This window comes from Chrysemys picta, chromosome 1 (assembly GCF_011386835.1).
Source record: "Chrysemys picta bellii isolate R12L10 chromosome 1, ASM1138683v2, whole genome shotgun sequence".
Taxonomy (NCBI): domain Eukaryota; kingdom Metazoa; phylum Chordata; order Testudines; family Emydidae; genus Chrysemys; species Chrysemys picta.
The window spans coordinates 74492796-74505495 of NC_088791.1; the positions used below are offsets into that span (position 1 = coordinate 74492796).

Consider the following 12700-nt stretch of genomic DNA (forward strand, 5'->3'; position numbering starts at 1 on the left):
GCATCATTTTCGTTCTCAGTGACCCAGAATTAGTAAAGTTTGACTACATTTATTTCAGAAGCATTTTGGCTGTAGAGCAGTGTATTCTTAAACAGTTAGTTTTTAGTTTAGTGATCAGTTCCTCTTTATCTGTCAAGACAAGGTCTAATATAGAATTCCCCCCTGTTGGATGCAACACTTTTTGAGATAAGAAATTGTCATCTATAATATTAAGAAATTCAAAGAATGTTGTTATACTGACAGCATGAACTTCCACCCCCAGCATAGGTCACTCAAATTGAAGTTACCCATGATCACACAGCTTTTTTTCCTACATGGCGCACTGTGTGACACCCTGCTGCCACTATATTGCAAAGGTACCATGCAGTCTTGTCACTGAATATGATCTCCCAAAGTAACTTGGCAAAATTGATAGCAAGGCCATATACTGCAAGGAGCAGGGAGGATTGGTGGGAGGGGATGATGAGAGAGAGAAATTGGTGTGTCAAGAGATGGGGGACAGGCATTGAGGATTTCATTTAGGGGTGAATGAAATAATTTTGTCTAATTTTAAACCAGTTGTGCAAAAGCAGGATAGAAATGTTGACTAACATTCTTCAGTTTATGTTTAACTATGAACATGAGTAGAGTGATGGTAGAGGAAAAATATATAAAATGGGTCGGTGAGTGGGAAGAGTGAAAAACACAATTGTGAAAAAAAATAAAGGGGAGGAGAGAAAAATTCCAATGAATAAAAACAGTATATATATTATATAGAGACTGCTCAGTTTTTGATAGCCTAAGTTTTGGGGCAGTAGTGATGTAGGGTATTCTTTTATCCATAATACATAGCGCAGGTATCCCTTCAACTAGAGAACCAGTTCAAACAAATTATGGGGGGAAATGGTTCATGAACTCAAACCTTGCAAATTTCCTTCACTACCCTCCATGCAAGAAAAAAAAATTAGGTAAAGTCACAAATTTGTGAAACCCCTCCCCCACTCCTAAAAAAGTATAAGGCCCACCTTCCTTGATGTAAGCACTTGAACTTTGGGAAATTTAACTGAAACCAAATCATCATTTATACTTAGAAACTTCTCCACTTTGTACACCACTCTTTGCATTATGTTTATTTCTTCATCAACACACTTTTTATATTAGATTAAGGAAGCAATATATTTTTGTACCAGGTGCCAGTTACTAAAGTAACCATCCAAGTAACATGAAAAGAAATAAAATATATTATTTATTATATTCTAGGCCATCTTGTGACTGGAAATGAACAATTTCCCAGACAACATAAGTGGCTATTTTAGCAGCAGATCAACAAAATTTGAATTTTTTGCACATTTTAGTAAAATATATTTCTGCCTGAAAGAAATTTGAAAAAAATAAAAAGTCCCGACCTCAACCCAAAATATGACCTTTCAGTCAAAAATGTTAAATTTCATGGATTTTTTTTCTGTGAAAGTGGACTTTTTCAAAATTATAAACTAAACAAGAAAATCTTGATTATGGAGTATTTGAATTTTGTTTCACATAATCCCATCCTTCAAGAGATGGAGATTACTGTAATTATATATTGGTGCTGAAGCAAAATTATTGCATAAAATTCAGTGTTTCACATATAACAATTATAAATACATCATAACAACTTTGTATTTTTTTTGCACAACACATAATATTACACTTCCTGTGACTTTAATAGCTGAAAGAATTAGGCCTACTACACTACCACTCATGTGATTAACTCAAAAAAGTAATCATGATTAAAAAAATTAATTGAGATTAATCACACTGTTAAACAATAGAATCTCAATTGAAATTTTAAAAATATTTTTGGATGTTTTTCTACATTTACATTTCTACATTTTAAAATATATTGACTTCAATTACAACACAGAATACAAAACGTACAGTACTCACTTTATATTATTATTTTTATTACAAATGAAACAAAAGAAACATTATTTTTCATTTCACCGCATACAAGTACTGTAATGCAATCTCTTTATCGTGAAAGTGCAACTTACAAATGTAGATTTTTTTTGTTACATAACTGCACTCAAAACCAAAATAACGTAAAAGTTTAGAGCCTACAAGTCCACTCAGTCGTACTTCTTGTTCAGCCAACTGCTAAGACAAACAAGTTTGTTTACATTTACAGGAGATAATGCTGCCCGCTTCTTATTTACAATGCCATCTGAAAGTGAGAACAGACATTCACATGGCACTTCTGTAGCCTGCATTGAAAAGTATTTACATGCCAGATATGCTAAACATTCGTATGCCCCTTCATGCTTTGGCCACAATTCCAGAGGACATGCTTCCATGCTGATGATGCTCATTAAAAAAATAATGCTTTAATTAAATTTGTGACTGAACTCCTTGGGGGAGAATTGTATGCCTCCGGCTCTATTTTACCCACATTCTGCCATTTATGTCATGTTATAGCAGTCTCGGATGTTGACCCAGCACATGTTGTTCATTTTAAGAACACTTTCACTGCAGATTTGACAAAATGCAAAGAAGTTAACAAAGTGAGATTTCTAAAGATAGATACAGCAGTTGACACAAGGTTTAAGAATCTGAAGTGCCTTCCAAAATCTGAGAGGGACAAGGTGTGGAGCATGCTTTCAGATGTCTTAAAAGAGCAACATTCCGATGCGGAAGCTACAGAACCTGACCCACCAAAAAAGAAAATCAATCTTCTGCTGGTGGCATCTGACTCAGATGATGAAAACAAACATGCATTGGTCCGCACTGTTTTGGATCATTATCGAGCAGAACCCATCATCATCATCATGGACGCATGTCCTCGGGAATGGTGGTTGAAGCATGAAGGGACAGATGAATCTTTAGCATATCTGGCACATAAATATCTTGTAATGCCGGTGCCATGCAAATACCTGTTCTCACTTTCAGGTGTAAACAAGAAGAGGGCAGCATTATCTCCTGCAAATGTAAACAAGCTTGATTGTCTGAGTGATTGGCCAAACATGAAGTAGGACTGAGTGGATTTGTAGGCTCTAAAGTTTTACATTGTTTTATTTTTGAGTGCAATTTTTTGTACATAATTCTACATTTGTAAGTTCAACTTTCATAATAAAGAGATTGTACTACAGTACTTGTAATGGGGGAATTGAAAAATATTATTTCTTTTGGTTTTTTACAGTGTAAATATTTGTAATAAAAAAGAAATCTAAAGTACGTTTTGTATTCTGTGTTGTAACTGAAATCAATATATTTGAAAATGTAGAAAACGTCCAAAAATATTTAAATAAATGGTATTCTATTATTGTTTAACAGCACAATTAATTTTTTTAATCACGCGATTATTCGCAATTAATTTTTTTAATCGCTTGACAGTCTTAGTTATAATTCCCATTGCCTACAGAACTTGAGAATCATAGTTTGGCTATTTATTGAGTAGGCGCATACAGATTTATAGACTTTCAGGCTAGAAGTGACCATAATGATCACTCTAGTCTGACCTCATACATAACACAAGCCAAAGAATCTCATGCACTTTCTGCATCAAGCCTGTAACTTCTGCTTGAGCTATAATATATCTTTTAGAAAAATATCCAATCTTGATTTTAAAATGTCAAGTGACGGAGAATTCAGCACATCTTTGGGTAAGTTGTTCCAGGGGTTAATTACCCTCCTTGTTAAAATATTTTTCTAGTCTGAATATGTCTAGCTTGAGCTACCAACCAGTGGATCTAGTTATGTCTTTTTCTATTACATTAAAGAGTCATCTACTATCAGAAATCTATTTCCCAAATAGGCACTTGTAGACAGTGATTGGATACATCTAAACCTTCTTCTGGATAAACTAAATAGACTGAGTTTCTTAAGGCTCTCAAAATAAGGCATGTTTTCCAGACATCAAATCATTCTTGTAGTTCTTTTGTGAATCCTTTCCAATATTTCAACATCCTTTTTAAAGTGTGGACATGAGAACTGGACACAGTATTCCAATTGTGGTCTCACTAAGGCCTGGTCCGCACTAAACGGTTAGGGTGACACAAGGAAGCTTACATCGACCTAGCTGTGGATGCGTCTACACTTAAATTTCACTCCCTCCTATGTAATGGCTCTGCTACACTGACTTAATAACACCACCTCCCCAAGAAGCGTAGAGTCAAGATCGATGTAGTTAGGCTGATGCAGTGTCAGAGTAGATGGTACGTTACTTATATTGACTGTTACTGGCCTCCAGGAACTGTCCCACAATACCCCATAGGGACTGCTCTGGTCCCTGTTGTGAACTCCACTGCCCAGAGACCAGGTGTACAGGAAGCCTCCTCTCCCCTTTAAAGCACTGCACATTTTTGAAATTCCTTTTCCTGGTTGCCCGGCTTGGCAAGCACACCTAGCAGCTCTACACTGTTGTGTGCCTAGCTGACCATGCTGACTACACACTGCAGAGGCACTCCTGCCTGGAGTACACAGGAGGTGTTGGATCTCCTGGGTGTGTGAGGAGAAGAGGCTGTGCAGGCACAGCTCTGATCCAGCTGTAGAAACATTGACATCTACTAGCAGATTGCTTGGGAGGAGAAGGGCAGCAGCCATGCCCTGTGAAAGCCCAGAAGCTGTGGCAGGTGGACCAGAAGGCAATGGAGGCCAACAATCGATCTTGTGTGGAGCCACAGACCTCCTGCTTTTACAAAAAGTGGCATGCCATCCTCACCAGAGACCCCCCACAACCTCAAAAGCCCTGTGAATACTTCCGAGGAGCCCAAGTCACAGGCCCCCAACATGAACAGTGAGGAGGAGGTGGACGACGAGGAAGAGTATAGGGACAGGTGACTGGGGGATCCAACTGCTCAGCAAGCCAGGACATGTTTAACATTAGCGCAGTCCAGCCGGTCCTGACAGTTGAGCACAGGTGAGCCTGATCCAGGGGAAGGAACCTCTGGTAAGGATGCAGTTTGCTTTGAAATTACAGGTATGTACTGCCCCCCCCCCACTAGCAAGACACATCTATTGATTTACTCTTTTTTACTTGTGCTAGAAGAGGTAGTGGAACAAGCAAGAGAGGTAGAGTTGCTATCTGCTTTTCATTTCCCTCTAGAGTTAGGCAGAGGGGGCAACATATATGGAGATATACCTATCTCATAGAGCTGGAAGGGACCCTGAAAGGTCATCGAGTCCAGCCCCCTGCCTTTACTAGCAGGACCAAGTACTGATTTTGCCCCAGATCCCTAAGTGGCCCCCTCAAGGATTGAACTCACAACGCTGGGTTTAGAAGGCCAATGCTCAAACCACTGAGCTAGTATGTTTATGTCCCGTGGGATGTCTCGTGAATCCTCCGTAGATATCTCAACTTTCCCTTATATATGTAGACAGCAGAATGTAAAAGAATCAATAGAGAAGCTTGACATATATATAAGCTTCCCTATTGATCCATATATATATGGGAGAGAGATTTGCTATTTTCTATTTTAAGAAGACAGAGTTAGCAACACTTACAATTAAGAAAAGAACATAAGAATAGCCATACTAAATCAGACCTGTGGTTCATCTAACCCAGTGTCCTGCCTCCAATGACTTTTTGACAGAAAATGCAGTTTCCACACATCAAAAAATTTAATTCTGCTAAAAAAATTGATTTTTCTCTCAGGAAAATTCAAACAAAATATATTTGTTTGTTGAACCGAACCAAAATGTTTCATTTTGAGTTAGTGCAAAATCAAACTGCATGTACTTATGATGACAGAATGCATCCTGTAGTCCAGAGATGTAGTCCAACCAGGGAGCCCAGCCCCTGAGGAGAATGGGGACAAGTGGCATGCAAGCTATAACTCCAGTAAGACACTGCAGCACTGTAAGCAGATGCATTTTAATGTCTGACTGACCTGAAATATTTCAATTTGGTTTAACACATTGAAATGAGATGTTTCATTCCAATACAAAATCTAGAAACTTTCCATATAGAATTTTTTCAGAAAATTTTCATTCCATGAAAATAATGATTATTTCCACTTTTTGTCCCAATCTGAGGCAAAAACAAATGTCGAAATATTGGCATTTTGTGCAGTATGGAAGTTCCAGTTTTTTGCTAAGTTCTACTTCCAAGCATGGAGCTTAGCATGGCTCAAAACAGAAGATGTGGCTGGCAAAGGATGTAGGGAACGTGATGCTTTCTGCTCAGTAGGGAAACTTGGTTTTAGTATTCTTGGGGAGTCATGTCATTCACTAGCTTAATAAAGGTGCATATATTAGTCAACTAGTAAGATTTTATAAGAAATGAGAGAATAGATGACTAGCTTTTATTTACAGTATGTCTGACCCACACTGAATACATAAATAAAGATGCACGCACAATGTAGAATACTCTTGAGAATGCCACTGCAGCCTTCTGAAAAGTTAACTTTCAGGATACAAGGTAAATGCAACTAATCCAAGTTAAATGCTTATATATAGAAATGCCAATAAAGAAAGAAAGTGATTAGTGTTGTAAGTAGAATTAATGTCACATCACCACACCACTAAACAAAATGCAAAATTTGAGAACAGCAGTTCTACTCATGTCAGCAATTTGCCAAACTGCACTTTGTATTTGCATTTTACCTTATTAACATGGTGCAGCAAAGAGAGGAGGAGACAGAAATAGCTTCATGGATGGCTAAAATCAAATTCCATATGAAATCTTGTTCTAAATTTCTCATTTTTCCCCTTCGGTAACCTCAGAGGCAAATCCTTTGTCCAAATTCCATACCTGTGGTTATCTCATAGCCCTGATACACTTACTTCTAGAAGGGCTGGACCTAAACTTTCTCCTCCTCACTCTGGGTTACCTGAAGGGTATTGCTCCCTTCACTCTCCCCTCCATACTGGTTATGTGGAAAGAAGAACACACTTTCCTTCTTCTGGTTCTCCCTTCTTCCTGGCTACTAGAGTATGTTTTTTTCCATCCTCGTGTAGGCTATTCTGGAAACTGCTCAATGGGACAAGAAGAAATTCTTTCCTACCACTTAGACTCTGGATGCCCCACTCATTGTTCTGGCTGGTACTTCAAGAGCACCAAGCAGCAGGACCCAAAAGTGCTGGTCAATAATGATGTGCCAACAGTACCAGAAAAGGCTTACAACAAACTTTGCCTCCCACCCTCCTCCTGTGCAATACCCTATGCACCACAGCAGGTGTACTTTCAAAAAAGCAGAGGAACTATTCATCTGCTTTCCATTTAAACAAACATATTTTCTCATAACCAGAACTTCTAAGCAGACAATCTTATATAGAGTGCACATACTGCAAAATCTTATACCTTGTTCTTTTTAAATGGATAGACTAGCATGGTCTTCAGTTTGCATAATTGATATGGACGAGGATCAGTCGGGGATAAATATCTTTTAGAGGAGTCCTAGGATGTCCTTTGGAAATTATTTTGAAAATTAGTAATTCTTGGTGCAAAGGCAAAAAATGTACTCTTCACAACTATTTTTATGAGGCCCAGAAATGTGTGTTCTCAGGCATAGATTGCGTAGAGGGGTGAACTCCACCAGAAGCAGGGAACTCAAATCACCACAAACTTCCCTTCAATTTAGCAATAGATTTATCAAGGACAGGTTCCCAGGAACCTCCTCTAGGGCACTACTGGTGTTACTGAGGAATGATGATAGCCTCATAATCCTACAGAAACTCAACTATGCATTAAAATTTACAGGGTGAGATCCTCTCATGTAATTATAATTGAGAAACAATAATGAATAATTGGAATAATAATGGACTATAGTATGAGTTTATTAGAAACTATTATGTGAGATTGTATTTCATGGTCTACAAAGCAATTACAGTTGCTGTAGCACAGTCATATGGCTTTGAGCACCCTACCCAGCCAGTCATTAAATAGCAAATTCAAATGTGCCTCAAAACTGCAGTCCTTATACTGACAAGCAGCCTCTAATTTTTCCAAGATGAATACTTGCAACCATAATTAGGTGTCTAGAAGTCTAAATCCTGTGGACAATTACAAAAATGGAGGTTCGATGAGTTCCTTTTAATTATCAATCTCTATATAATAAACAGAATTTTGAGAAGACTTCACTTAGCATCAGAGACAGGCAAGCACTAGTGGCCTGAGCAAAGGACTGAGAACGTAAGATCTAAGCTGGCTTTCATATAAGCCACCTCTGAGGCACTGAGCAAAACACTCACTCTAACTGCACCAATTTCTCCATCTGAGACATGAGGACAGTAATGCATACTTACTGACTTCCCATGCATGTCATGGGAATTAATGTACTGTTTATAAAGCATTTTGAACATGTAAAACACTATACAGTGCTAAGCACTATTGGTATTATTTAGTAGTTTTTTAGGGTGATAGTGTGCATTATTTGAAAGTAATAAGGGAAGGTTTGAAAGTGGAAAGTCAGGCAAGTATTCTAACAGAAAGTCTGAAATAGGAGAAGATCCACAGACATTTTACATATTTTTTCCCATTACCTGCAGGAAAAAACGAGATTTTGGAACAGAGCAATGGATCTATTGGTGTATTAGTTAATAGATCTACTGGTTTTCCCAGAGACCCGTTTAATGATTTTAATGGAGTCTTGTGGAATTTCCAGTAGAGAGTGATTCATGGTTTACATTACCATCATTGTCCTTCCCCAAGTTTTCACTTATAGGGAAAAACTTTAATTGCCAGATGGGGCTACATAAAAGTCACACTGGAAGGAAGAGGCCCACGTGTTCTGTTCATGTTCTGGGATGTGCCAGCCTTCTCTGGCATCTGGTGGGGACTTTCTACAGCTAGGGTCCAATAACCTGGATTTGCTTGATGGACCAGAACTGGGCCCAGTATCTGAATCTGATTATGTTAGTTTTAGTTTCAATATTTGTCTTTACCTTGACTCGCTGAGAAAAAAACTATTGTTTTATACCTTTTCATGAACCTTTTGCCCTGGCTCCATTCCTTCAATATGCTCGGATTCAGCAGGCCCTTCTCCGGATGCCATTTTCCTTTGAATGTGTGCATTTTGTTCACGTAAAGCTACAATCTGTGAATGAGAAGAGAAATAAATGGTTAACGTCATAGAAATCACCAAGCAGGTTAGCATGAAATGTATTAAGGACTTGATCCGATCCTTGCAGATACAAGGAGGAGCCATCTACCTGGCTTCAACTGTGGATTTGGGGCAGACATTTGTAAGGGATTTATAAAAATACTATCATTAATAAATAATAAAAATGATTAGGGCACAAACTTATAAAAATGATGTTTAAATAATATTGAACATATGACATAAATCAATAAATAGTAACAAATGCAATATTAAGGCTTGTTTACTCATATTTACCAACACTGAGTGATGGGACATTTTTCATTTATTATTGGTTAGAAATCTGAAAGACCTATTAGGTCATTGAGTTCACTTCCCTACCTGGACAGGATACAGTCCTTCGTAAAGAAAACAACAGATATAAAGCACGCTACAGGAAAACCTGGCCAAAAGGCCAAGAAGAAACAAGCCATTATGTAAAATGAAGTGTCTGTTCTAAGTGTGAATTTCATAACTTTCAGTGATTATGATATATATTTGTAAAGTGTAGTTTATGATGAGAAAATCAACTATGCACAAATGGCAAGATCTTACTCAACAAATATGCATCCTGTTTGAATTCCTTAATTTCCTAGTTAAATTACATTTGTTTGTATTTTAATTGTTTTTATGTTTAACCTATTTCAACTCTTATTAGAGCTAAAAGGCAAACACAGTTTTTGGAGAGGAAGCTGGATTCCCTTCTGGCTTGTATATTGTCATCAGCCTTGTTAATTAAGTTCCACTTACAGAATCTTTGTTACTGAAGATAATCATAGAAACATAGAAATGTAGGACATGAGGCAGGACCAAGTATACAGGTGTTTGTCTAACCATTTATTAAAAACAATGGGGATTCCACAGCCTCCTTTGGAAGCCCATTCCAGAACGTAACTATCCTGATAGTTAGAAAGTTTTCCCCAATATCTAACCTATATCTCCCTTGCTGCAGATTAAGCTCATTACTTCTTGTCCTACCTTCAGCAGCCATGGAAAACAATAAATACAGTTCTCTTTATAACAGTCCTTCTCATTTCTGAACACTGTTATCAGGTCCCCCCTCAGTCTTCTTTTCTTAAGATTAAACATGCCCAGTATTTTTAATCTTTCCTCAAAGGTTTCTAAACCTTTTATCATTTTTGTTGCTATCTCTGGAATCTCTCCAATTTGTCCACATCTTTCTTAAAGTGTAGTGCCCAAAACTGGACACAATACTCCAGCTGAAGCTCACCAGTGCAGAGCAGAGCACAAAAATTACTTCTTCGGTCTTAAATATAACAAGCCCATTAATATATCCCAGAATGCTATTTGCCTTTTTTGCAACTCCATCACATTGTTGACTTATATTCAATTCGTGATGGACTATAACTCCAGATTTTTATTTTTCCTTCTTACATATTTTTCACTTGTCTTTATTGAATTTCATTCCCTTCATTCATTTCATGATGCACAGAATGGAAAGAGCCCAGTTTGACTCTGTACAGGATATATGAGACAGATATGCCTTGAATGATTAATAAATAATGATTCCTTCCGGCCCTCAAAAATAAGGAAAGCTATCCATCTCTGTTTAGCCCAAAATGGGATCCACCTAAGAAGACAAATGGTTCACATCATGTGAGACACTTTGTCTACAGGGTCACAGATCAGCCAAGATTAGGCATTCCCCTCCAACTATAGAAACTTTAGTGGCTAAATGAGGGTATTGTTCATTATCTCTCATAATATCCCTATGGATAAAATCTCTTTCTCCCTCCCAACCTAGCTAAAAAGAACTCCAACTTACCAAGCAAGAGCCATACACAGCTTTCCTATTCAAAGTGGCCCATTGCACAATAAGTGGACCAGGAAAATAAATGAGTGGGAAAGCTGCACATTAAACCACCACCGCCCTGCACTTTGAGCGGGGGGTTGAGGGGAGATTGTCTGGCTAGCCGGGAGAAGAGGGCAATACTTTCTGGCTTGGGGGAAGGAGGGGAGATGTAAAACTGCTGGAAAAGCAGTCAGTGTGGTGGATGACTCACCTAAGAATGAGGGGTTTAAAAAGGTCAGCCTGGGCCTGGACCCTCCCCTCATCACTCGTAACAGGCTAGTGCAGGTACTCCATAAATTAAGGCAAAAAGAATGGATAAATGGCTTGGAAAAGCAATGAAGGAGAGGTGCTTGGTAACTGAGCCAGTTGGGGGCAGTTAGGGACTCCTTTGATTGGTATAGCAGGAAGCCAACCCCCCATCATTATAGTCCACCTTAACCCCTCCTACGAGGGGGATGGTCGGTAAGGTCCTGGCAAGGGAATTGCTGGAGGAACCTGGATGAAGGGGGGGGGGGCTGGTGAAAGCCCCCCTACCCGCCCCTCCCAAATTGGCTGGAATTGGAGGTTCCCAGCAGGAGATCTGCTGAAGGAACATGGATGGAAAGTTGGGGAGCTGGTGGAAGCACCCTTTCCCCCAAATTGGCTGAAATTGGAGGTTCCCAGCAGGGGATCTGCTGGAGGGACATGGATGGAAAGGTGGGAAGCTGGTGGAAGCACCCCCCCCATCCCCGAATTGGCTGAAATTGGAGGTTCCCAGCAGTGGATCTGCTGAAGGGACATGGATGGAAAGGTGTGTGTGTGGGGGGGGATTGGTAAAAGCACTCCCCCTCCCCCCCCAGGTTAATTGTCAGGGTTTCACCAGCACTGCACATTTTATCTGCCAGGTTAGTCCCAGACGTCTAATAATAAAGTTGCTCCCAGATTAAACCCATATCCAATGTCTCCTGTCATTCTTTCAGCATAGCCAGACAAACTAGCAATGTGGCTTTAAGACTGAAGGTCAAATTGGGCAAACAGTTACCCCAAGAAATGCAAAACACATGATTTTACCCCTTAAAAACTATACATTGTTTCCTTGTCAATCAAATATACCATGAATAATTTGTCTTTCAACCCAAATTAGAATCTGGACATTTGTTTGCCTTATGAGTCAGATCTGTATACTTCTATCCGTGGAAAATGTCTCTTTTTCTATTGTAAGTCCTAAATAATATGAAATGCTTATGTATAACCAAGGACTCCAAATTTAGAAGATTATAAGGGTTTTGTTGGATTTCATTGTAAATAATTGCTGAATTCTAGAAGTAACAGTAATTGTCTGGCACAAGGAAGGAGAAATGTTAAAAGATATAAACCAGCGTATAACTTTAGGATATTAAGAGCAATTGCTTAAAAGGGGAGAGGGATGCCAATTGACAGCAAATAATGAAATACAATCTTTGAAAAGAAACAAACTTAAAAAGCCTCCAAAAAGAACAGGATTAAGGAAATTTGTTATACACCATCATCATCTACTAGATACCAATGGAAGCAGCAGAGAAACAAAAAGCTGAAATTTGAGCACCCACTAGGCACATGTCCAATAGGAATCAGAGGGTGGGTCCCTCTAATGAGTCCTAGTACTGAGTCACCATGTGCTCAGATTCCTTGAGTGAACCCAACACAAGAAGCTGAAAAATCCTAAATGCGACCAAAGCCTGGACCAGCCATGTGGAAAGGACTTTCCCAATCCGAGGGTAAGTGATAAGAAGTGATGAGATTTCATTTCAAAGATTGTATTTCCCCTTCTATTCTTTAATATACCGTATATACTCATTCATTAGCCCATTCGTTTATAAGCCGACCCCCCAAGATG

General features: G+C 38.8%; 1 protein-coding gene across 7 annotated transcripts in view; it reads right to left on the reverse strand.

Moving 5' to 3' along the window:
* Positions 1-12700, reverse strand: part of PPFIA2 (PTPRF interacting protein alpha 2) — a 642070-nt gene that overhangs the window by 170308 nt on the left and 459062 nt on the right. For all 7 annotated transcript variants that reach the window (XM_065559858.1, XM_065559854.1, XM_008166061.4 and 4 more), the window contains one exon: positions 8874-8990. In XM_065559858.1, the coding sequence (XP_065415930.1) occupies positions 8874-8990 (117 nt within the window). The remainder of the gene's footprint in view (positions 1-8873; positions 8991-12700) is intronic.